Here is a 27,523-nt window from a genome sequence, read left to right as displayed (position 1 = left end):
ACCTTATGATGATTATAAGCACTGGCACAGAATATACACTGCCAGAAAAAAAACCACACTCAAGATTTATTGTTGCAAGAGTACAAAAGTACATGAAATGATTACATTTACAGATCAATAGCACAAGCAGTTATGAGGTATCAGACATCAACCCATGCTGAAACACCCGTATTAGTGGATGGTGAAGCCTCCATGGGCAGCAATGCAGGTGCTGACATAGGCACCCAGTCAATCGTACAGGTGGCAAATACTGTCCTGATATACATTATGCCATGCCTGCTTGACCTGTTCATGTAGTTCTGTAAGGGTTGTGGGTTGACGAGTCACTTCTCATCACATCCTATCTTGCATGTGCTTGATTGAAGACAAATCTGGAGATTGTGCTGGCCAAGGATCTTGCTGCACATCTTGCAGAGCATGTCGAGTTTCAAAGGCAGTGTGTGGATGAGCATTATTCTGTTTGAATGACACACACCTTCCTGTTACAAGAACGGCAAAAGAATAGGTCAAACAACACTCTGCACCTACCAAACACTGGTTGTTGTCACCTCCAGGAACACCAAAGGCAAACAAGAGTTGTAGCGTATCACACAAGTCCTGGGGGTGAAGCCAGTGTGTCTTGGGACGAACATATTCTAGGAGATGCGCTCACCAGTCTATGTCATAAACGCAAATGACCAACACTCGCGTGCAGGTAGAATCTGCTTTCATCACTGAACACCACGGCGTGCCATTCCATCTTCCAAGTGACTCTCTGACAGCAGCAGTCAAGCCGTGCATGTCAATGCTGTGGTGTGAGTGGAAGATGGGCTACAAGTGTGTGCGTCTGTAGTCCCATTGCTAACAACAGGTTTGCAACAGTTCATGTTGACACATCTGGACTAACAAGCCCTCTTACCTGTGCTGTGATACCTGTACAATCTGTCACTGCTGCCCATACATTATGACAATGGCAGGTGTCTGTTCTGCGTGGATGTCCAGAACCTTGTCTACGGATGTGAGAATGATTACGTGACCACTGCTACCAGCATCGTTGCACAACTGACGCAACATGTCCAACTCGTGTGGCACTTTTCCGAAAGTACCCTCCTGCCACTTGAAAGGTGACAAGCTGACCCCTTTCAAACTCGTTAAGTTGGCTGTAAGACACATGAGTGCATCTCTATGACATGGTTGCCTGCTTGTTTCACATGTTTGCACCACACTGAGCCTTCTGGCTGTGAGCATTCCCTATTAAAGAGTAGACACAGACTGTGCTCTGGTAGCTATGCCACTGTGCTACCTATTGGCAGACAATGTTGAAACCATTATCAGTAAACCTACTATCCCCCAGGTGACATATGTCGTCATTGGACCAAAATTGACGTAGTCTTTCCAGGTGCACTGTTTTGTTTTGTTTTTTTTTTTTTTTTCTGGCAGTGTATAAAGAAATGACATAAACAAGAAATTTAATTATGTAAAGACATATCTCACATCTCGAGTTGCTGTAGGATTGTAACCAACACGGTGCTTGTAAAGGCGATGACAGAGCAGAAAAAGTAGCAGAATAATAATCAGTCCAACTAAACCCACTGCCGACAACAAAAGAATGAAGACAGGCGTGAAGAATTCTTCCATTACCACAATGGCAGGTTCGTCGTCAATCTCTTCTCTTACTGTGTCATTATCTGAAATCAGCAAAGACCACATGGCATTAATAAATTTCATTTATTTGCAATATTCATTTTGTTTTGTAGAAAACTGCTAATGCTGTACAGAACAACTAGAGGAGGAACAGGGTGACAATGACAGAATAATTTGGGAATACAATAATATACTGAGAGTTCATATTGTCATAGAAATCAGGATAAGTAAATAAATGCTCAAAATAAGCAACAGATTATCTTACAAGAATCTACTTACAAAATTACAGTTTGATTAAGGAATGCAGTTTTTAGACACACATACACACAACTCCGAAACTGATCATGGAAAAACTTAATGGGGCAAGCAGGGTGAAATTTAATGCCACAGCATCCTCAAAGTCATTAAGGGCTAAGTATTAGCTCAGCTGGACACAGTTTTGGGAGGAATCGACCATCACCTCCTTGAGGGATCAATTTCAGCATTTCCCAGAATTTATGTAAAGAATTCACAGAATACTTACTATAGGGCTATTGGGTGGCCAGGCCGGGAATCATGCTCTGTTTCTCCCACAAAATAGTTCATTGCCATAATCTGTAACTCTCTCTTACTTATAAGTGATCATATAGATTACATTTATCACAGTTCATACAGAGGCATAAATTCAGTCACTCCACATTTCTGGAAGGAACAGAAAGTAAAGTTGTCCTCAGTCTGAATGTTGGTTTAAACACCAAAATGCTCTATTTATCGTAATCCTGCTGGTGATAGTATTTCCTTGGCTCCCTTCAACCTGTGAACTGACATATCCAGCCTGTTATAGGCGAATTTAAAGTGTAATGCGGAATCTAAATCATGGTAACAAGAAATTATGACTGAAGTTCAGTGAACCTCATAAGTATCGTGTTATGAATCATTCCTTTATTTGTACTTAACCAGTGAAAACCTCAACGAGAACAGTTGCGTCAAGATAGAAAATCGGAAATCCACTGTTTTACAACCGTGTCATGTTAAGTTCCTAATAATGTGCTGGCAGTGAGCACTTTTGACTCAAACCTCCAACATTTAGTGGCTCACTGCATAGCATATAAACTTTTCTCCCTTTTCTTTTTCCACATAACTGGTAAGTTCACAGTACATTATCTGCTAATGATTATTGCCCTTTCACATGTTCCTACATTTGGATGAAGTTTTTGAGTTTACAATTCAAATGTACATTTCAGAAAGAAACTAACCACAGACAGGTATTTCACAACGCTGCCAGCGGACCGTCTGGTTCATTGTATAACACCATGGTGATGGTTCCTCTCCACCAGCATTGCGGCAGTAATTTTCTGCATTCTGAACCTCTGGAAAAACGTCAGGTGGCCTGTTATGAGTGTGTGGTACTTGAGAGTCCCACCTTTGACAAGCTAGGCCATCCTTTGTAACATTCACAGTTCCCTGATAGAAACGTCCTCTTCCACGTATACAGTCATCTGTAACAAGATTGGCACTCAGCACAGGTACAGTATAAGCATCATAATTACATTTTTGTGCAACACAAGACTGTTTACATGTTAAACTAACTTTCAGAACTTTTTACATGAACTAAATATCTAGTACTGTGAAAATACTTATTTACAACAATGAAGTCAAAGAAGAATGAACATGAACTTGTTTCTGTTTACTGATAGCTAGTCTGGTATTGTCAGATATGCATATTTGCCCTTTAAATGGGTCTGATGGCAAACTGTAAAGCGGTCATGATAAATATAGTCATCCACAGTAGTTTGTAACTTGTACATGAAATGATAAGACACATCATGTGCATTCTTACTTTCAGATTAAGTTGTGGTGAAAAAGGCAATAGAGACTACATGAGCAGTTTAGCTGTTGCATCCTATTAACAAGCCTGTTAATCAGCTGTGAGGAACAGAGGGAGACCTATTAAATGTGACCTCTTGCTTTTGAAAGAACTACTTCATCGAAAACCTTCAAGAATGTCATTCTCAAAACACATAACTTGATGTGTATCCCATCATCTAAAATAAGTGACAACTCTGCTGGAATCTATACAAGACAACCTAAAACTAATAACTGTGTCTATAGAGCTTGTGTGCATGTGAAAAATTATCTGTTAATCGGATGTACCATATTTGTGTTGTAGGAAAGGTCTTGTAGAGTAATTACTCCCCCCCCCCCCTCTCCCCCCCCCCCCCCCCCCACACACACAAGCACCTATGCCCAACAGAGTACTGTCTGGATTAACAGTGCCATTGCTGTATTTTGGCAGGTGGACTGTTAGTGGCGGGGTTAAGTATTGCATGGGGTGGGTAGAGGGAGAGGGAGGTAGGAGAAGGATATGGTTCAGTTGTTACAGTCCTACGTGATATTAGATGATGAGGGGACACTCCCTTGTAGCTTATTCTTGGGGGTGGTGGGAGAATTTGGGATGTGTAAGGATATGGCATGGGAAATCTGTTTGTGGACTAGGTTTCGGGGGATACTGTCTCTCTGTGAAAGACATCAGTATACTGGGCAACAAGTTCTCGTCGCTGCAGATACGTCATCCATGTGTGGCTAGGCCATGTGGGAGAAATTTTTTGGTGTGGAGGGTATGGCAACTGTTGAAATGCAAGTACTGTTGATGTTAATGGATGTAATGCGGGCAGAGGTTTGGATGGAGCCACCAGAGACTTGGAGGTCAACATCTAGGAAGGTGGTGCACTGGGTAGAGGAGGACCAGGTGAAGCGAATGGAAGAGAAAGTGTTGAGGTTGTGAAGGAATGTGGATAGGGTGTCTTGGCCCTGAGTCAAGATCAGGAAGATATATTCAATGAACCTGAATCAGACTAAGGGCCTGGGAGTGTTTCCTCTAGATGGTTGGCACTGAAGGGTGCCATGTGGGTGCCCATGGCTGTGCCATGGCTTAGTTTGTATACCTTCTCTTCACAGGAAAAGTAGTTGTGATTCAGGATATGGCTAGTAAAGTGTATAAGGAATGAGGTGGTGGGTTTGGAGTCTGAAGGACATTGGGAGAGGTAGTGTTCAACAGTGACAAGATTATGGGCATGAGGGATTTTGGTGTATAGGGAGGTTGCATTCAACGGTGATGAGTGGGGATTGAAACAGTGATGAGAAGGGACCCAGGAGGTAAAGGGGTGGGGCATGGTAGAACGTCTGTGGAGGAAGTGGTTAGTATCTTTGATGTGGGAGGCTAGGCTTCAGGCAATTGGATGGAGGTGCTGCTCAATGACAACGGAAATTCTTTCAGTGATAACCTAATATCCAGTTACATAGGGCATCCAGTATTGTTGGATTTCCGAATTTTGGGGAGAGCATGTAGAACATGGGTGTGCGTTGTATTGTTAGGGTGAGGAAGGAGATGGACTCGGGAGAAGTTCTTGGAAGGGCCTATGGATTTCAGTAAGGACTGGAGGTTGTGGTGGACTTCTGGAATGGCAGAGCTTGTAGGTGGAGAGGTCACACAGGTAGTGAATACTTTCCTTTAAGTGGTCACTGCGACTGGCAGAGCTTGTAGGTGGAGAGGTCACACAGTTGGCGAATACCTTCCGTTAAGTGGTCACTGCGACTCATCACAACAGTGGTGGAGCCTTTGTCTGCAGGGAGAATGCTTAGGTCAGGATCTGCGTTCAAGGCTGCATAGGGCAGTCCTTTTTCTGATGAAAGGTTAGTGTTCTCAGGTAGGAACCTGGGGAAGAACTGTAAGGTCAAGGTTAAGGTAAGGAATTCCTGCAAGGTGACCAGAGGGTGATTATTCAGTGTTACGATTAGGTTGGCTTTGGTTGGAAGAATTGGTGGCAAAGAAGTGTTTTGTTTTCACTGTAGGGATCAGGAAAAGGAGAGTAGGTCTTCGACAACTCCAACACGGTTAAAAGTGGTTGTGGAGCTAAAAGTGGGATGTTTGGACAGGACTGAACTACTGTGGGGCTGGTGGAAAGGTTAACAACAGCATTTTGGGTTTGCTTGGATTCTGGGTTTTGTGGGGTGTTGTGAGTTTTGAAGATGTGAGCTAGGCAGAGTCTGGCAGTAAGGTGTTAATGGGGTGTTCACTGTGAATAGAATGGGTGTTGATGGATAGTGGTGCCCCAAGGCAGAAGTGAAATGCCAAAAGATTGGACAATTTATGGATGTTGTGTCTGGAATGCTCCTGCAGCTGCATCACAACCCAGGCCATCTGGATCCTTCCAACCACCACCACTTTCCTCTGCTCCCGCAATCATCATGGCTTCAGTCTCAGTTAACCCACTGCCCCGCACCCTCCACCCAACAGTTCCCCCTCCTCCGTCCTGTCACCGTCTCTCAGTTCACATACCCATGTAGTCTTATATGCCACTCCCCACTGACCTCTACAATCAAATAATGTGTAGCTCATATACCCGCCACCACTACCTCCTGCATTCCTAGCCAGCAAACTGTCTGCCTACCTCGGAGCCAACTTCATTGATTACTTTTAAAAAATAGTGATTATCTTGAAAACAGTGACTAAAAATAGTTGTAACTTTGTAATTAATTGATTATAGGTGTATTTTACAGTAGGATCTTTGGCCTATGTGTGCAAAGTCATGGGATTTTTAATACACAATAACACAATTGTACGAAGTGATTCTTCAGTTCCAGCCTCCTAGCATCAGTCCATCAACGCACCTGATGATGACAACTCACTGGGTTATCGAAATATTGTGCATATATGATATGAAAACCTGGTAATTCTCCCTACAACTTTTCCTTAAAAAATGTTTAGGAACTCGGTCCATTCACTACACACACATTATTCCAACTGTAAAAACAAATCATCTGCTCATGCTACAGGGCTTTTTGTGGGAAATATAATTAAGAAATTGTACACAAGCTTGAAGATAACCTGTAGATTAGTAATTGCTCAATCTGCTTATAACAACTTGTCACCAAACTGCAATGATAGAACCACTGTTACTTCAGTTTGTAAACAGATTATTACTTATCACTGAATTAAAAATTATTTGCTTACAAGTAATTTCATCAGTCTTCATTTCTGTGAGGTGTGCATAGGAACATACAGGTGTGGTCGAGTTCTTGTACACTGGTAATGCTTCACAGTCTGGCAGTGTGAAATGTCTACGTGACTTGAAATAGATGCCTCGCTGTTTCATATCTTCGATAAGTGCCCACTCATTGTAGCAGAAGAGTTGCCGCACAGCCACGCAATCTTCTTGACACAGAGGAAGTGTCACTGGATACCCATCCCGCAACCCACATTGTGGGAATGCGTATGTACACAGCAATTTCTGAAGACAGTAACAAGTAACAGTAAGAATCTCAAATACAGGTCAAACAAAAGCACAGTTTATAAACAGTTTTGCTGTTCTCAGATGTTCAGTACTGTTTGATTCAAAATGGTTCAAATGGCTCTGAGCACTATGGGACTAAACATCTGAGGTCATCAGTCACCTACTTAAACCTAACTAACCTAAGGACATCACACACATCCATGCTCAAGGCAGGATTCAAACCTGCGACCATAGCGGTTGCGCGGTTCCAGACTGAAATGCCTAGAACCACACGGCCACACCGGCCGGCGTACTGTTTAATGCAACTAAATTCGAAGGACTGGTCTAAAATTGTTTTACCTGTAAGAAGTCGTAACTTCACTGAAGCCATTATTATAACAAAAATCAATGAAAAATCTATAAAATACTGAACAGCAGATAGGTATAAACAACAAATAAACACACACACACACACACACACACACACACACACACACACACACACACTCTTTCTTTCACTGTGTGTGCTCGCGCGTGCATGCAGTTTTGTGACAAGGGGAAGACGAAATGGTGGATTTTTAAATTAATAGTGTTTCAATGTTCCACCGATTATACAGCTATTAACCACTTCATTTCTTTGCAGTGTGCTCCCTGATCTAACACATTCTGCTGTTTACTTGTATACACATTCTTGTTTAGCATGTGAATGACAGATTTATTTAAGTATTACAAGCATTTTTTTGCATTCAAAATATTTTGTAAGGCATTCAAAGTCGATCTGACAGCAATGTCTGAGCCGAATTTTGTAATTATCATATATCACCATATATTATAAAAATGGATGTAAGTATGTATGTATGTATGTATGTACCATATCTCCTCCTAAACCACTGGGCTGATTTCCACCAAACTTGATACACATGTAAAGGGGTGGGGCTGAAAAAATTACTTTATCCCATGGTATGTGAATACCCATAGTTTATTCATCCAGTATTTGAGAATGAGAGAAACTTTACACATAATTTCAAACATTTACAAAATGTTTTCTCACTGATAATCCCCACAAAATGGTGAAAGGAAAAAAGATTATGACTTACTACATTTTTCGATGTGCATGCAATAAAGCTGCTGCATGAAGCATGACATTTTACTTTATTACTTCTTTACGACTAATTGCTTTCGTGACACATTTCGCCAACAGTATCTACATATGCCACTGAAAGTACCTACAAAAATATATTATTGTACGACACAGAGTTCAGAAAATATGACGTCATAAACACTGAGATATGTGAAACCTGCCGCATTGTGCACGACATTTTAATTTATGAGGTCTGTTCAAAAAGTTCGAGAACATTCATAATTTCACGCCAATGGTGTGTTGGCTTAAAATGCGGTTGGTATCCCTGCAAACACCTGTGCTTAATGTGTAACTGCTGGAAGTTTCATTGTTGTATGTCTGTTAGTTATACTTCAGAGTTTTATTGAGTAGCATGTTGTGTCACACAGTTTAAGAATTACGATGTGACACAGTTAGAGGAGCAATGCATCTGCATTATATTTTGTGTGAAACTCAAGAAAACATTTACAGGGACACACAAAATGATGCAGGAAGCCAATGGTGATGAGTGCCTAAGCCATACTCTGTGTTACTAATGGTTCACGTGGTTTAAAAATGGCTGGATGGAATTTAAAGATGACCCTCATTCAGGACACCCTTGGACTTCTACCAACAATGCTCATGTCAGTAATATCAATGAAATTGTGCATGCCAGTTGAAGACTGACTGTCCAAGAGATTGCAGAAGAGCATAACATTACAGTTGTATCATGTCATGAAATCCTGACACAGCATCTTGTAATGCATTGTGTTGCTGCCAAGTTCATTCAACGGCTCATGACTCAAGACAAGAAAGACCGTCACTTTGCAATCTGTGAAGAGATTTTGGATAGCACAAATGAGAATGAGATGTTCCTTAAGAGAATCATAACTGGTGATGATACGTGGGTCTACGGTTATGACGTTGAGACCAAGGTTCAATCTTCACAATGGGTCTGGAAAGGTTCTCTAAGACCAACAAAAGCTCGTGAAATTAAATGTCAAAGTCAGGTTGATGGTTTTCTTTGACTTTGAAGGATTGGTTCATCATGAATTCATGGCTCAAGGACAAACTGTTAATCGATGGTACTATCGGGACATGTTGTGAGAAAATGTGAGACAGAAATAGTCTGAAATGTGGCTCTTGCATCACGATAATGCACCTGCATATTCATCCTTCTTGGTGTGTGACTATTGTATAAAAAATGAAATCACTGTGCTGCCTCATCTCCACACTCTTCAGGCCTGGCCCCCATGGACTTTTTTTTTTTAATTTCCAAAGTTGAAAACCCCACTCAAAGGATGAAGATTTGCAATGATACACAACATAAAAGAAAATCTGCAAACAGCACTTCATGCTATCCAGCAATAGGCGTACCAAGACTGCTTCTGGAAGTGTAATTGGTGTTGGGAGTGGTGTATCAATTGCAGAGGAAAGTATTTCGAAGGATACCATGCACAGTAAGTAAAAGGTAAGCATAGAAAAATTCTGTGGGAAAAGTGTCAGAATTTTTTGAACAGACCTCTTATTACTTCTTTACTCCTAACTCTATTCACAATACATTTGGCAGTGAGTAGCCACATATACTACTGGATGTACTTGCACAATTATGTCATTGTACGAAATAGCTGAAGAGATACAATGTCATAAAATACTGAGCTACATGAAAATGAGCTACAGAGCGAAATTCACTAGAGATACAGTTGAAATATGAGTAAAATATGTGTGAAATATGTTAAATATAAGTGAAATATATTTGACAGTGTGTACACAAGCATAGCCATGAATAAAAAGCTTGTCTTAAGCCCCTGGAATAATTTCAACTAAATTTGATTCTTATATTAGTTACAATCTTGAAAGAAACACTGCAGGGGTAAAACCCACCCACCTCCTATTGGGGTAGGGGTGGTAATGTTCAAACAGAGAAGGGGAGAGGATGGGATGGACAGAGAGAGAGAGAGAGAGAGAGAGAGAGAGAGAGAGAGAGAGAGAGGAGGAGATGGACAAAGACTGGGGAGGAAAAGATGGCCACAGGAGAGGGGAGGGGGGAGGGGAGCAGAAGAAATTGACAGAGGAGGGGAATGAGGAAATGGACACAGCGAGAGGGAAGGAGAAGATGGACTGATAGAAGATTGGAAGAAATAAACATTCCTGGACAATGTCATGTACTCAGATAGTACTCTAAATAAAAATGGGTGGTAGGACATTTTCTGAGGCATCAAGGGATCACCAATTTAGTATTGGAGGGCAGCATGGAGGGTAAACTCATACAGGGAGACCAAGAGATGAATACACTAAACAGATTCAGAAGAATGTAGATTGCAGTAGGTACTGGGAGATGAAGAAGCTTGCACAGGATAGAGTAGCATGCAGAACTGCATCAAACCAGTCTCTGGACTGAAGACCACAACAACAACAACAACAACAACAACCACACTTGAATACAGAAATAGCCACAGTAAACTTTAGCCAGCTGCGTACACGCAAAATAAACTAGCACAAAATACCCGATTGCACCAGAAAAGAGACAGTGGCCACCACTGCATTGAACTTTTCATGATCTTCTTCTCTTTGAATGAGAGAGGCTGTTTTAATTACTTAGAATAATTCTTTAAAATCTACAAAGATAATTTTTGAAATTAACTATCTTAAGATGGTCACAGAAATACATTACTAATAAGAATTATAATATGACTGAAACTCTGTAGATTTCACTCTGGATCAGTGGTTCTCAAACTTTTTACCTCTGGGCCCCCATTATGAAGAAAAAAATAGTATCTGACCCACCTCCTCCAGTCTATATTATTAACAAAAAAATAATCATTTTTAATATTTATTCCTTGTTTCACCAAATTCAATTTAGAAGGATTTTATGCAACAGAAACCGAAACTACACGAATTATTATAACAAAAATATGAAGTAATTTTTTTTATCTTCATCACATTTTCATTTATTCAAAAACTATGAAATGAACAATATCTACAATTCAGCAAACAAGGACTACAAGAGCATTAAAAATTTAAATCACGAAGTTCAATGTGATGGATGAACTTGCTTTTGACAAGGAAGTTTCTCAAAACTGGTGTAATAGCAGAAACAACCAGTTAAAGTTCGTTGCTTGTATTTAGCTTTGAATGGCAATTTGATTTCACAGCCACCAAAGCTGAACGGCCAGTCTCGTGCAAGTACATTGTTGCAAATGGAGTCAGGATCTTCACTGCATTTTGGCTCCATGTTGGGAATTCTTTGCTAATATGTATCCAAAACTCCAACTTCATTAAATTACTCTTTAGTGAAATATCAAAAGTGAGATCAATACATTGTTCTTGCTCTTTTATATTTAAACACAATGGTCCAAGAGCATTTTTGAATGGATTTTTAATCCAATTAAATTTATCAAAGTCACCACTGAAATACTTTTTGAAGTGAACTTTTCATGTAGCAAGATGACGAAGTAATCAGGCTTTTATCTCCAATGGAAGTATGGGATTATCTGTGTCCTTTAAGAGTGACACTACAATGGGGAACATGTCTAGCATGCCACTTTCCATTCAGTTTTGCCGCAGTGCTAATTTCTTTATGAATGCCTTCACTTTTTCATTCCAAGACAGTGCAGTTGCCTGGTTGTCATAAGAATATCTAGTTTCTCAAAAATGTCACTGAGGTAAACCATTTTCAATAGAAAATCTCCGTTGCTGAAACAGTCTGCCAGAGAGTGACTTTTCTCCTGTAAGAAACAGGCTACCTCATTCCCCAGTTCAAACGTTCTGTGTAGTTCTTTACCTCTTGAAAGCCATTAACTATTACTTTAAAAAAAAGAAGAAGAAGAAGAAGAGGAGGAGGAGGAGAGAGAGAGAGAGAGAGAGAGAGAGAGAGAGAGAGAGCAACTGAGTGTGTTGTTCAGCACTCCCATCTCCTCACAAAGCACTTTAAAAAGCATCATAAAAAGATCATGCAGTGAGTCCATTCTCCATCAAGAGCCACAAATTTAACTTTTGCTCGGAATCTACCATGAGTTCTAGACACTGAGTGAGCTCCATCTGTACATACTCCAATGCACATGTTCCATGATATCCCATTTTGATTAAAAACAATACTGATAACGTCAAAAAGGCTTTGAACTTTAGGTGTTTTCAGTACTGGTTGAGGGAAGAAAAGCAATACCTCCCAAATGTTAACTCATTAATGAAAGGAACATAAGCAATCAAAGGAGTATCTTTATGAATATCACGTCACTTCAACCATTTGTTGTTCTGCAATTTATCGATAAACTGCTCAAGTAACTAGCTAGGAATGTCAAAAATTATCCTATGCACTATGTCATTAGAAACAGGAGCAAATGAGTGATCAAACATTGTTGACACTGTATCAATCACTGCTGGTAAAACCAGATTTTCTGCAGCTGTGAATAGTTCCTTGCACTTAGCAATCCTCTGAAAAATCTGGTAAGAGGCTAAAAGAGACTTGTCACATTCACTGTTTAAGCAAAGTTTTTCTGGGTAGACAATAAAACATTTAGTTTCCTGATAAAAAAAAATTCTTTCCGTTTTCCCATTTATTCAGGCTGTTTGGCTTCAAGATATAGGCTTCATACTATCAGCAGATAAAATGTTTAAACATATTACATACTGCAGACATTCTTCATTATTGATAGTAGTTTTCGTGACACCTAGCAATAAATAGTTCTCACTATACCTTCTCATTTTTGCCTTTGGAGTATCTGCCTACCCTCTGCCAGTCGATGGACCACTGGTGCCTTCATGTCTGTCACTAACCAGGAACCACTTCATACTGCAGCCAAGTCTATCTTGTGAAGTCTGAGAGACCGTAAAGGAGGTGTCGAGATACATGAGCCAAGGCTTACTCTGCGTATGATAGTTAAGGATACAATCACAGTGCAGCAACAAAGGGTTATTTTGTCTATGGCTGATGTAACCCAGCTCACCTGATCATTTCACAAAATGCTACAAATATGACTGCAGTTTCACTGTCATCAACCACATCTGGCATAACACCAACATTGGGCAAAATTCAATCCAGATAATGGCATCTTCTTTGTTTGAAAGAAAAGATAAATGTAATTGTTTGTTACTAATTTTTTTGTTTTGTTTTAATATAAGGTAACCACTATGCACACCATACCCAGTAGCTTGGGAATCACTGGATTATATCTTCGTCATGTACCCTATATGTACCTGACACTGCATCTAAACATAAAAGCAATCTATACACAACACCGTAATGACCTTAACAGTATTGAATGCAGTGCATCATCATCTAGTAATGCCCGACTATTTGAAGAATCAATCATGGAAAATTTACACACAGTACATAAACACAAATGAAACCTATAAAGTGCATTCTTGATTAATATCGGGTTAAATACCAAGTTTCAGATAATTATTCCTACAAATGGAGATAAAAAATGGGATCCTAAGCTTATCAGAAACAGAAAACATTGTCAACTACAAAAAACATCGAAACTTCCTGGCAGATTAAAATTGAGTGCTGGACAGACTTGACTCAGAACCTTTGCCTTTTGCTGGCAAGTGCTCTGCCTACCCAGGCATGACTTACGAATTGTTCTCACAGCTTTACTTCCATCCGTCTCTTCTCCTATCTTCCCAAATTCACATAAGCCCTCCTGTGTACCTTGCAAGGCTAGCACTCCTACATGGTTCTGTATCAGCTCACACTTTGCTCCAGAGTGAAAATTTTATTCTGAACAGAAAATACTGTCAACTACAAAACAGCTATTTTTCCAGAGGTGGTGTGCATTTCCAGAGACTGGTGGGTGGGGGAGGTGGGGGGGCAATGAGCAGTACAATAGTTAATTATCTTAGGAAAAGCACTATATCCTATTAGAATATCATCTTATTATAATACCAAAATAACCCCATATTCTTTCGAGACTTTAACTCCCATGCATAAAACTGCTTCAAATATCTGATTACATTACAAATGAGTTAATCTAAGTGAGAAAATGTTTAGGAAAGGTTTGAAATTATGCTTCAAGTTTGTTGGAAGTTGTGATGTGCGCTCATTACAAAACACTGAATGAATACTAAAAATAACTAAACTTGGTCTGCACAGGCCTTGGAAGGCACAATGGTACTGACTGATTGCAATGTCATCCTCAGCTTATAAGCATTACTGTGTGGATATGGAGGGGCATGGGTTCAGCACACTGCTCTCCTGTACGTAGTCAGTTTACGAGACCAGAGTTCCTACTTCTCAATCAAGTAGCTCCTCAATTTGTCTCACAGGGACTGAGTCCACCCCAATTGCCACCAGTGCTTGGCAGACTGGACAGTCACCCATCCAAGTGCTAGCCAAACCTGACAGGCTTAACTCTGGTGATCTGACAGGAACTGCTGTTATTGCTGTGGTAAGGCCACTGGCGCACTGGATGTATACAGTCTGGGTAATTTGCACTCCATTTTAAGGAAAAGCTAGTTTTTCAGGCATCTCAATGTTTATGACACTGTCTCGTGTACTATGTATTGTACAATGACATACTTTTGCAGGTACATTACGTGGCATATGTGGATACTGTCAGGAAAATCTGTTTCTCATAAAAGTTGGTAGTAAATAATTTATAAATTAAAATGCCATGGCTGATGCTGAAGTCTGACTACAGCAACATCGAAAATGTACCAAGTGATAAAAGCTTTTTCCATTCATCATTTTGTGTGTGTGTGTGTGTGTGTGTGTGTGTGTGTGTGTGTGTGTAGGGGGGAGGGTGTCTCAGCAAGAAAAAGTTTCATGAAGGTTTGATATTATTGCCAACTTTGTTGGAAGTTATTAAGTGCTCTCATTCTCAAATATCGGATGAATATAATTCGGGTGTTCTGCAGTTAGTTGTGCTACCCGGAGACAAACCGTTTCTAACTACGATACCTTATTGTGTTAAACTTTTAATGTAAGATTATACCTCTTAATGAATGGATTATGACGGCATTTTAATTTTTTAAATTCAGTCAATAATCATGTGAAATAGTGATAACCCAATTTTTGTTGTCTCTGGGAGCCATTATACAAGCAATCTGCAACTCATACTGGGTTCCAGGGTACCAATTTAGTAATACAGATAACATATGTAAGTACATCATCATAAATATTTTATTAGTGCTGCAGTACTGTTTCTGCACATCATTCAACTGGCAACTGTGTTTTCAGTGAATGAACTAAGAGCTTGTTTGCATTTGAGTGCTTCCCAGGCAAACCCACAAACAACATTCTCCTGCACTAATGTACGAGTGATTCACAAACTTCCATTCACAAACTACTGCATTGGTTGAGAGGTAGTGGCCTATCCATATACGCAAGTTTTATTCATTTTGTGTATTTCTAGAAGTTAGTAACTATTACTGACTATGGTTTATTTGCACATAATTTGTGCTTAATAAAATCTGTGTTGTTGTTGAAGCATGCTTATAAGAGTGGTCACAGGGATCTTTTAATACTGCAACCAAACGTGTCACAATTGGACTTGCCAGACAGTTTTGCTGAGTGTTTCGATCACGATGGACCAGCAGTTTTTCAAACTTTGGAAACAGCAGCTCGAGCAGCAGCATGATCTTGAGCAGAAGTTGATGGATCTGACATGTCACAATTGTTTCCAGCAATCCCTGCTTCTCAGGCACTCAATGAAGCTCAAGAGGACTGGGAAGTGTAACAAGACTGTTTACCACTCTATTTCCAAGCAAGTGACATTAAGTGCCCTGAGCAATAGTAAAAATTTCTATTATTTACAAACCTACAGCTCTATTATCTTGTGCAAAAACTAGCTCCCTTACATGAGCATTAACACTACGCCTCACCACCAATCACTTGCTTGTACGTGAACATTTTAATACAAAAATGCATGTAGTGTCTGCTCATTTAGAGTTCCCTCAATATTGTATGGAAAAATCACACAGTTAGGCATCATAGATCATATTTTGTAAGTTGTAGCAATGTTTCCACACCACTTGTTGCCTGACACTATCAGCCACATATACCTCTTGTGTAGGCCATGCATACATCACCACATGGTGTCAGGGTCATTTTACTGCATAATTACCAGCTGCATTGTTCGGAATATATTATGTCCACCTCCAATATACCCACTATAACATGAGAAAACTATTCTGAGATACAGAAGGAGACACTGATAATTATCTTTGGTATACAGAAGTTAAACATTTTCCTGTATGGCAAACAATTTCATCCGGTCACAGATTATAAGCCACTGTCTGTATTTGGTCCACAGTCAAAACTGCTTGAATGGACATCTATGAGGTTAGAATCCCAGGCTATTTTCTTATTAAATTCCCACTATTATGATAATACATCAGCCCAGCATGCAAATGAAGATGCACTACCACCATTCCTTAGGGGTGCCAATGAGGAATTTGATAAACAACAAGCTGTCTGCTTTCACATTAATTCACAATTTGAATAGTCAGTGGAAGAGCTTCCCATCACTTCCAGATATGTCACAGCAGCCACATGTCAGGATCCAATCTTCAGACAGGTATGTCAGTTCATATAAAGCGGTTGGCCACAGGTCTCTCATTTGGCAGCCTCTGTTGGATTGCATTGTTTCTTTTCATGATGCCATACCTTTCATCTTTTCAAAAGTGATTTGTTATTGAACTGAGATGACCATCAGTGTCAAGAGACGAGTCTGGAGGTTCTGTACTCCCATACATTGTGACTCCTGCACCAGTCCCACTAGGGCCCACTTTCCCCACACCAAAGACCAACAACAGCAGATGTAAGTTCCAGCTCCAGAACAATATACGAGGCAATGGGCGCCTGGCATTTCCAATTCTCCAGCCATTGTTAACCACTTCTATGGGTCTGGACAATACGTAGGAGACCCCACAGTCTGTGCTTGGTCTGATGTCAGACCCACAGCCTTCTTTGGAACCAGCAGTAAGTTGTGAATCCAAACCATTGCTGATCTCCTGCCCCTCCAGCACCAGAAGCAGGAGCCACTACTCCATTACTCTAGCAGTAGCAGCATACCAAACCGCATCCAAGACATCCCTGCAGGATGTGCCACATACACCTCATTCTCCCACACAACAGCCAGGATGATTCTCCCCTATGGACTGATTCAAAGAGGGGGGGGGGGGGGGGATCTCAAAGTCCCACTGTATGCATAAATCAATAAATAGAATTGCCCATATGTCCAGCAAGATGACTAGCACACAAGGATACAACGCCAGTGCCAGGTCAGCTGGCAAAACACTTGCAGCAGATTTAAGGCCTGTCACAGCAGATTTAAGGCCTGTCATGGACCACCATGGCCTCACTTGTCACAATCAGCCAATGTTTACCTTAAATATTTGGCTAGCACCCCCCCCCCCCCCAAAAAACACTCCTATGGCTCTGAGGGTTTGCGTGGAAAGGGGTGACAAAAAAAGCATACCTCATGAACATCTGGAGAAATTTCAACCAAATTTGGTAAACAGCTGACTTCTTGTTTGTATGAAAATATTGTGAGAGTAAATGCCCCTTCTACCCTAGAGGTAGCAAGGGGTGGGGGGGGGGGGGGGGGAATGACGAGGAGGGCTGAATGCAAAAAACAAAAAATGGTTCAAATGGCTCTGAGCACTATGGGACTTAACATCTGTGGTCATCAGTCCCCTAGAACTCAGAACTACTTAAACCTAACTAACCTAAGGACATCACACACATCCATGCCCGAGGCAGGATTCGAACCTGCGACCGTAGCAGTCGCGCGGTTCTGGACTGCGCGCATAGAACCGCGAGACCACCGCGGCTGGCTGCAAAAAACAACCTATTGTAATTTTTTCCTGCAATTTGTTGACTTGGAATACTTTAAAACCATAAAGTGCAATCTCTCTTATTTGGTTGTTCACTGCATCATCCACATAGTGAGAACAAGCACTGAACATAGTCAAAAACATTGCCGCCCTTTTGAGGCCAAACTTATGCCACACAGCTAAATATCGAAGATACATTTAACATCCTCTCCCATTGCATGCAGTAAAACAGCAGATAATCTGACAGTCGCTACTGACAGCAGTGTTTCTTGGCAGAATTACAAGTTTCTTCAGAATTCTGAAGAAACTGCAGAGGGAAATTTGCAACAGATACAGATGAAATTAAGTGTTTATGTGTGAAATTTGTTATACGTGCATGAAATATATGTAACATATGTGTACACGGGTGAGGCAGTGGGCAAAAAAACTAGTTGTAAATATATAAACTTATAGACATCTGATATATGTCCTAATAATCTTACCTCAGCAGCACTTCTGCAAGGTTCTTTAAAGCCTTCAATCATTTCCTGCCACAAACCCTGCACAATATGCTCATTTAACCAGTTTCCCATGTTATCATTTGACTGATTGTACCAAACTGAGCCACTAAGATATTTCTTGCAAACAGTCCCATTGTATGTAGTACAGAAGCCAGAAGGTGGAAGAACTGGTCCTACGTCACCTGGAAAAAAGGGCAAAATGTATATTAAACAACTAATTCAATTAACAGATATCTGGATTTCAGTCATAATTATTACTAGCTGCATTAAAGGATTAATATAATAAAAAAATAGGTTTGACTGTGGGTACAAATTGATGAAATGTGTCCAAGTATCTTCTTACTCCAATAGTGTTCTTTGATTTAACTGCATTAATTTCAATTTACTGGAGATGGTACTCAGATGCTAGTAAATTATTTTAAAAATAACACAGTATTATCTACTGGTTGAAAAGTTTGATAAAGCTCTACTGACGTGACACTTCAGGCAGTCCCCAGGTACATGTTGAAGAAATGGCTCCAGGTCTGCCACCAGCTCATTTTATGTAAATTCCACAATATTCACTCAATGCAACTGCTCAACATCATCAGGTGGTTGCTGCTGGCAAGTAGAAACTACCTTTGTCCACTCTACAGTTGTCCTTTTGTCAAGTTGTTTCCAAATAGATGACAACACTAAGAATAGAATGCCGCTACCAGGGCCATCTGCATGTATGCAGACACCAAAGCTACTGGAAGTGTCAATGTGGCTAGGATATGAACCGAAACTGGTAGCTCCAATACTCTCCAAAGGGCATACTGTCATTTTCTTTCTTGCATTCTAATGTCTGCAGATCCAGATTTTACTCAGCTATAATCTTAAGTCTTTACTGATAAGCTTATGTGCTCTACGAATATGTGTCAACTCCTTCTATCACAAAGTCTCATAAGGATGAAACTGTGGATGTAACCTTTGTCTTTTCATAGATCATGAGGTACTGTGCTAAAGCTGTGCTGGTTGGGCTTAGCACATATGAGGATGGTGTTCATTGCATGTGATGTGTTTAGCTGATAGTGTTCCACTTGTAAGGGGCCCCAGCAAAAGTGTTACAAGGATCTTAGTAAAAGAGGATATGAAATCAAATTTGTATGTGACATTGTTTTCATGGTTGAGAAATGATGTATCCCCCCCCTCCCCCCACTCCTACCTGTATACACAGTTCAACGTGGTGGTTCATGTTTGTTAATGTTACTGCCAGGGTATTGGGCATAACTGCTTGGATTTCATGGTGGAAGTTCTAACTAACGTAACTTGTAGCCGTGACAGCATCTGTGAAATGTGGCAACAATGATGTACCATGAGCAGTGTGTGGGGCTCGTGTTTCAGTGTGCTCACAGTATTGTGCATGACTTACTTCTTCCAGTGTTGTTTGAGTCTGATGATGTATCGATACTCTGTGGAAGAGTGTGTGTTTCTTGTGAAACAGTATTGGATAAGTGGTTCCTTCAGACATGTCAGAGAATGTTTTGTAGTCACCATACACCATCTAAACAATGCATTCAATACTTGGTGATGAAGCTGGAGACAAAAGGAACATTGTTAGATCTGCACAGCAGGGGTTGACAACAGTTACTGGAAGAAACTGTGGGTGAGGTAAAGGCACAATTGTTGGTGTTGCCTACGAAATCTCTTTGCTGTTTATTGTAGGCATCTGGACATGTAGCACGAGTCAAAGAGCTGCTAAGAAAGCAGGTCTTTATCCCTACAAGTTCACAGTTATTAAATGAGAACATCTGCCAGAAATACAGGCAGTCACACCCAGTACTCTGGCAGAAACATTCACAAACATGCAGCACAATGCTGAAATATTTATACAGGGTGTTACAAAAAGGTACGGCCAAACTTTCAGGAAACATTCCTCACACACAAAGAAAGAAAATATGTTATGTGGACATGTGTCCGGAAACGCTTACTTTCCATGTTGGAGCTCATTTTATTACTTCTCTTCAAATCACATTAATCATGGAATGGAAACACACAGCAACAGAACGTACCAGTGTGACTTCAAGCACTTTGTTACAGGAAATGTCCAAAATGTCCTCCGTTAGCGAGGATACGTGCATCCACCCTCCGTCGCATGGAATGCCTGATGCGCTGATGAAGCCCTGGAGAATGGCGTATTGTATCACAGCCGTCCACAATACGAGCACGAAGAGTCTCTGCATTTGATACCGGGCTTGCGTAGACAAGAGCTTTCAAATGCCCCCATAAATGAAAGTCAAGAGGGTTGAGGTCAGGAGAGCGTGGAGGCCATGGAATTGGTCCACCTCTACCAATCCATTGGTCACCGAATCTGTTGTTGAGAAGCGTACGAACACTTCGACTGAAATGTGCAGGAGCTCCATCGTGCATGAACCACATGTTGTGTCGTACTTGTAAAGGCACATGTTCTAGCAGCACAGGTAGAGTATCCCGTATGAAATCATGATAACATGCTCCATTGAGCGTAGGTGGAAGAACATGGGGCCCAATCAAGACATCACCAACAATGCCTGCCCAAACGTTCACAGAAAATCTGTGTTGATGACGTGATTGCACAATTGCGTGCGGATTCTCGTCAGCCCACACATGTTGATTGTGAAAATTTACAAGTTGATCACGTTGGAATGAAGCCTCATCCGTAAAGAGAACATTTGCACTGAAATGAGGATTGACACATTGTTGGATGAACCATTCGCAGGAGTGTACCCGTGGAGGCCAATCAGCTGCTGATAGTGCCTGCACGTACATGGTACGGAAACAACTGGTTCTTCCGTAGCACTCTCCATACAGTGACGTGTCAACGTTACACGTACAGCAGCAACTTCTCTGACGCTGACATTAGAGTTATCGTCAACTGCACGAAGAATTGCCTCGTACATTGCAGGTGTCCTCGTCGTTCTAGGTCTTCCCCAGTCACGAGTCATAGCCTGCAATGTTCCGTGCTCCCTAAGACGCCGATCAATTGCTTCAAATGCCTTCCTGTCGGGACACATTCGTTCTGGAAACCTGTCTTGACACAAACGTACCACGCCACGGCTATTGCCCCGTGCTAATCCATACATCAAATGGGCATCTGCCAACTCTGCATTTGTAAACATTGCACTGACTGCAAAACCATGTTCGTGATGAACACTAACCTGTTTATGCTACTTACTGATGTGCTTGATGCTAGTACTGTAGAGCAATGAGTCGCATGTCAACACAAGCACCGAAGTCAACATTACCTTCCTTCAATTGGGCCAACTGGCGGTGAATCGACGAAGTACAGTACATACTGACGAAACTAAAATGAGCTCTAACATGGAAATTAAGCGTTTCCGGACACATGTCCACATAACATCTTTTCTTTATTTGTGTGTGAGGAATGTTTCCTGAAAGTTTGGCCGTACCTTTTTGTAACACCCTGTATAGGTAGAGGAGGTGGTCAGATCCAAAACTTCTTGTAATGTTTAAGAGCATGGTGAAAAGTTATGCCTCCAAATTTTTTATTCTTTTCTCAATATTGGTTGAAGTGTTGCATGTCCCACATATTACTCAGTCAACTTTCCCAGTCCATTAATACAAGTTGCAACCCTCAGCTACTTGAAGGCTTTGAACTGTAGTGCGTAACATGGTACTGTAATTATGTCAGTGCTTGGGAACAGCATGCTGTAATAAAGTTTCAAATTCAAAAAGTTCATCAGCACAAGGAGCACCCTCATATTCAGCATGACAATGTCAGACCACACACAGGAGTGCTGCAACATCTCCAACAATCTGATGCCTTGGGTTCACTGCCATCAATCACCCTCCACACAGGACTTCCCACCTTGGCCCCAACTGATTTATCCGTTTCCAAAACAGAAGTGAGGTTGTGACTCCATCCACAGGGTCAAACATTCTACAATGATGATATCAACAAATTGGTCCCTTGTTGAGAGAAACATGTTCATCACCAGGGTGGCAATGTTGAGGAATAAATATGTAGACATGTAGAATAAAGATGTAGAATGTTTATAACATTCTACATTGGCGTTTCTTAGTTTTCAGAAAATATGGCACCGATCATTAATGATATAAATACATGCCTCATGATGTGAATTATTACATCATCACTTTATAATTGAAATTCAGAGGAGCCCTACAAAATCATACCACTGTGATCCGAAACTATCAAGCTCACTCAGCTGAAAAAAATAACAAGACAGAGGAATGAAAAGAATTTGCCCAGGTGTTGATGATGAAACTACAACTCTGGGTCAAGTAACATACACTGCTGTGATATAGATACAGCCATCGAATACAATATAGAATAGGGAATATTTATATACTCTATTACAGAGGTGAGGTAGGGTTTAAGGTGAATGCAACACATCACTAAGACAGTATGAGTTGGAGCTCTTGAAACTGCTATTGCAATGGAGAACACACCTCCAAATAAGTCAAAGTTTCTCTCACAACAAGAGCATCTCTCACACAGATTGTCTTGATGCAAGTAATACACTGGAGAGTTTAAAGTCTCATAATTCACAGATTACCTACTCCCACTCGTATACAAGCTGCTAGTGTCACACTGAAAGCAATGGTATCTGCACAAAAAGCACTTTTCGCAGCATAATGTCCAAATCTATCATGTATTTTTATCACTTACCTGATCTCCATAAAATACCGTATGACACTTCCCCTGGCTTAGTAATAAGAGAATAGTTTCATGAACATTATGAACAATTTTCTCAACTGAGTATAGCTGTTACGTGGCTTACAGCACTCAGGAATCCAATGAAATGAATCTTACCCTAGATCACTACTTGGAGTTTTATACTGAACAACGTAAATTTTATAGGGTGACTGATTTAGAAAATCATTGGTAGGAATCACTGAGTAGCCCAGAGAGTATATATATATGTGTGTGTGTGTGTGTGTGTGTGTGTGTGTGTGAGAGAGAGAGAGAGAGAGAGAGAGAGAGAGAGAGAGAGAGAGAGAGAGAGAGAGAGAGAGACCACTCCGAAATTCCAATGTTCATTACAAAACTGCAACACAAAAAGTGGAATAGGCCTACGGAAAACAGCACTTAAGGTGCTTTACTACTTAACTTGAAGACACTTTGTTTGTCTTTAGTAACTGTCATAAGAGTAAGACTTAATTTTCACCATTTCTATCTCAATTAAACACTATTTTTACTAGACTTCATAAATCCATATCAAAGCCCTGTGAAGTGATTAACTAAGGAGTAATGTATATCTTTTAATTTAATTTCTTAGGTTTTTTATAAGAAATCCATTTTAAAAAAAGAGTGTTGTGACAGTACATGCATCTGAGTGCATCAAATATCTCAAAACTGATGTAAGAACTCCTGTACAGAATAAAGGTGTGTATTACAAGGAAGATCCTCAAATTCTATTTGAGAAATCTGTGTTATGCCATCACATATTATCCACAAGCTATGATACAGTGCATGGCTCAGATTACTTCATACCCATATTATCGAATCCTATCCTATTCCATTTGTGTACTGAGTCATGGAAGAATGAGTGTATACATGCCTCTGCACATGCCCTAATTTCTCTTATTTTATTCTCATGATCCCTTTGTGAGATATACAATGATGGAAGCATAAAGGTAACACAGTCTCCTTTGAGTTTTGGTTCTCTAAATTTACCCAGTTGGGTTTTGTGAGAACTACATCAACTTCATTCCAAGGATTCCAATCAAAGCTAACAATTTTTTTACACTTTTTATGGGTTATGTTATGATCCCAGCAACATGTCTCTGAATTTTTCATGCCTATTGTCATGCCTACTTGATGAGGATCCAAACAATGGAACAATACTTTAAAATTGGTTTCCTGTACAGTTACACTGCACTTTACCAGAACTCTTCCAACAAATCTAAGTCTTCAATCACTCTCACTTTTCATGTCTGGTGATATTTAGAGGCAGGTCACTGCTGTGGACAAGAGACAGGTTCATGTAGTAGCTTGCCCCTTGTCTTTTTACATCACCCTGATCATATTAAAATTTGTTTCGTGTTTCTTACTTTGAAAAATTACTTTCTAGATGTGAATGGAAACAGTATTGAACTTTTATCCTAATTGCATAATATTACAAATTATGTATGTGTATGGCGTGGTCTGACCACATAAATACTTTTACTTAGTCAAAAAAATACACAGTGTTCTCAATTTTTCACTTAGTCTGCAACTGCTCTCATATATTACATGATAACTAACTTTTTTCATTGAAGTTTTCCAGATGTCTAACTTGTAAGTTTGGCAATAATATGTATGTAGCTTCTCAAAAGCTTTCAAATGCAATGGCAGTAAGAAAATCACATGGCTTTACTAAAAAGTATTTTTATCTGTATGGAAACTGACCATATCTTCAAGACAAATCAACAGATCACTTTCTACAGCAATGATGTATTATGTATTTATCTTCAAATGAGTAGATATTTCTTTATACAATGCAATGATTTAAAAATTGATTTTTTGCATCCAGTAGCTTTAGCAGCATAACTGTCTTGAAATGCCAGCTTATAAAAGTTCTGTGCACTTGCTGGTACCAACAAACTTTTATTGTTGATTTATACACAATTATTCTACAAAGCAGTGACAGAAGAATCCAGCAATACAATAAAATTTTGATTCAACTTGGAAACTTAATGTCAAGAAATAGTTGTTAAATGTTCTGTGCACCTGTAGTGGATAACTAACTTTTCATTTTTCTGCAGTAGGTATATAATCTCTTAAGAATCTTCTGTTTGCCCTGATACTTCTTCCACATGAAATAAGAGTGTTAAATTTCATTGTGAGAGTCCCAGTTCCCTCCCCCTCCCGCCAGTCACTTTTATTTAATGCATGGTTATGGCCCGATCTCCTTCAACACTACGATTATCTGCAGGGAAATGCAGAAAATCGACTGTGACTGCACTTCATCTTATAATGCAAGTAACATTTCCAACACATTATGCCACAAGTCATCCATATGGGTTGCTTATCACTACTGTATTTCTATTAGGAGTATTTTAATGGAATGAAGCTGAAGTTATGTAGGAAAGTATTACATTTGGTATTCAAGTGCCCACTGTTTGGTCATCGCATCAAAATGTCACAGCTAACTCAAGAAAAATAAAATGATAACACTCCTTTTAGCTGATGATCTTAATTGCGTCAACTGGAATAAGAATGGAATCACAAGGTGTATTTGTGAGTAAAGGAAGTACTTTGTACCTGCACACTCTGCAACCTATCACAAACTGTCCATGAGCTGACACAACTAAGTGTGCCAAGTTTGATGTGTCGAGCACAAGGCTGTGTCATTAGGTGAGGTAGTCTCTCTCTCTCTCTCTCTCTCTCTCTCTCTCTCTCTCTCTCTCTCTCTCTCTGTGTGTGTGTGTGTGTGTGTGTGTGTGAGAGAGAGATAGAGAGAGAGAGAGAGAGAGAGAGAGTGGCTGAATGTGTTATACAGTATGGGAACTTTCTCCGCAACACACTCAAATCCTGCAATCATACAGGACCTTTTCCTTTTTCTGTGCACCCCCCCCCCCCCCTCTGGGCAACACTTTCCTCTTGGTTCTTAATCACACTGTTCATACCACACTATTCATTCCGTATCTTATTTCTATTCCTTCCAATAATTCTTCTTGTCATCCTGTTCTTCTATCAACCCTTGACAAAAGCTGGTGCAGTGCTTACTAGTGTATCATCTTTGATCTCCAACTCGCTCTGACTCCTCTTCCTTCATCTTTGTCTCCTCCGTCTCCTCACATCATGTGGGTTCCACTCATCCTGGAGAATTGCTGACATGCATCTCTTTCCCAACCCTTTGGAACCTATCCCTCTTTCCTTCTTAACAAATGAAGTTCCAAAAATTAGGTATAGATTTTTTCTATCATTATTGTGTCTGTCAGCAGCACTTGAATTTTGCTCCCTGGAGGTAATTACTAGCCAGCCATATAGCTTCTTTGTAACTTGGGTTTTCCCTATTGAATTTGTATTTGATATGGAAAATAACAACTGCAAAAGAGATGGTAATACAATACATTAATGGACTGAGCTTCACACACTAATCTTAAGAAAAAGTAATTCTTCTCATATTTTGATTGAACAGTCTTTTGATCAATATTCCCCTAACACTGAATCAACTTCCACCAATAACAGAACCTTACTTGAGCAGTCATACCTCTTAACTGACTCCATCCTAAACCAGTGCAAGTGTTCACCCTACCAGTTACCACGGAATTTGTCTACCACTTGATTGGATGAGAGCATCGGACTTGCAGCAGTTATAATCTGTGCATAATGAACAATGTACCGTATTTACTCGAATCTAAGCCGCACCTGAAAAATGAGACTCGAAATAAAGGGAAAAAAAATTTCCCGAATCTAAGCCGCACCTGAAATTTGAGACTCGAAATTCAAGGGGAGAGAAAAGTTTTAGGCCGCACCTCCAAATCGAAACAAAGTTGGTCCATTGTAATATGAGACAATTTAGGTCGAATGAATGACGATACAGCTACAGTAGTTTGGTTCGAGTCGTAAGCTTAGCAGTTCAAGCTTTACCACGTAGCCATTGCTATGCGTCAGGCGCTCCGTCCGTATTTATACGGATACCCTTTCTTATTCACGTGCTTCGTCTGGTTTGAATCGATTGCTTATTTTGCTTTGATCTGATAAATGCCGTTTTCTTTGTTATAGGTGTCTGCGTCACTCTTAAGCTGAAAATGCATTACTGCACTGTGTCATGCATTGTTTGTCGCATTCTGATAGTGCGTGTTTACGGCCTGTCGCGGGTCGCGGCATGGCTTGCTTTTGTGCGCGCTACTGTCTCATTCCCCCCCCCATGAACCATAGACCTTGCCGTTGGTGGGGAGGCTTGCGTGCCTCAGCGATACAGATAGCCGTACCGTAGGTACAACCACAACGGAGGGGTATCTGTTGAGAGGCCAGACAAACGTGTGGTTCCTGAAGAGGAGCAGCAGCCTTTTCAGTAGTTGCAGGGGCAACAGTCTGGATGATTGACTGATCTGGCCTTGTAACAATAACCAAAACGGCCTTGCTGTGCTGGTACTGCGAACGGCTGAAAGCAAGGGGAAACTACGGCCGTAATTTTTCCCGAGGGCATGCAGCTTTACTGTATGATTAAATGATGATGGCGTCTTCTTGGGTAAAATATTCCGGAGGTAAAATAGTCCCCCATTCGGATCTCCGGGCGGGGACTACTCAAGAGGATGTCGTTATCAGGAGAAAGAAAACTGGCGTTCTACGGATC

The 27,523-nt window shown here is 40.4% G+C and overlaps 1 protein-coding gene across 4 annotated transcripts in view; it reads right to left on the bottom strand.

Moving 5' to 3' along the window:
* The window catches only part of LOC126185035 (tyrosine-protein kinase transmembrane receptor Ror2), a 55,457-nt gene that overhangs the window by 3,374 nt on the left and 24,560 nt on the right, over positions 1-27,523 (bottom strand). For all 4 annotated transcript variants that reach the window (XM_049927776.1, XM_049927780.1, XM_049927781.1 and 1 more), the window contains 4 exons: positions 18,237-18,436; positions 6,617-6,893; positions 2,859-3,101; positions 1,474-1,667 (listed from right to left, as the gene is read on the bottom strand). In XM_049927776.1, the coding sequence (XP_049783733.1) occupies positions 1,474-1,667; positions 2,859-3,101; positions 6,617-6,893; positions 18,237-18,436 (914 nt within the window). The remainder of the gene's footprint in view (positions 1-1,473; positions 1,668-2,858; positions 3,102-6,616; positions 6,894-18,236; positions 18,437-27,523) is intronic.

This window comes from Schistocerca cancellata, chromosome 4 (genome assembly GCF_023864275.1).
Source record: "Schistocerca cancellata isolate TAMUIC-IGC-003103 chromosome 4, iqSchCanc2.1, whole genome shotgun sequence".
Classification (NCBI taxonomy): domain Eukaryota; kingdom Metazoa; phylum Arthropoda; class Insecta; order Orthoptera; family Acrididae; genus Schistocerca; species Schistocerca cancellata.
This window is presented reverse-complemented; position numbering and strand designations above follow the sequence as displayed.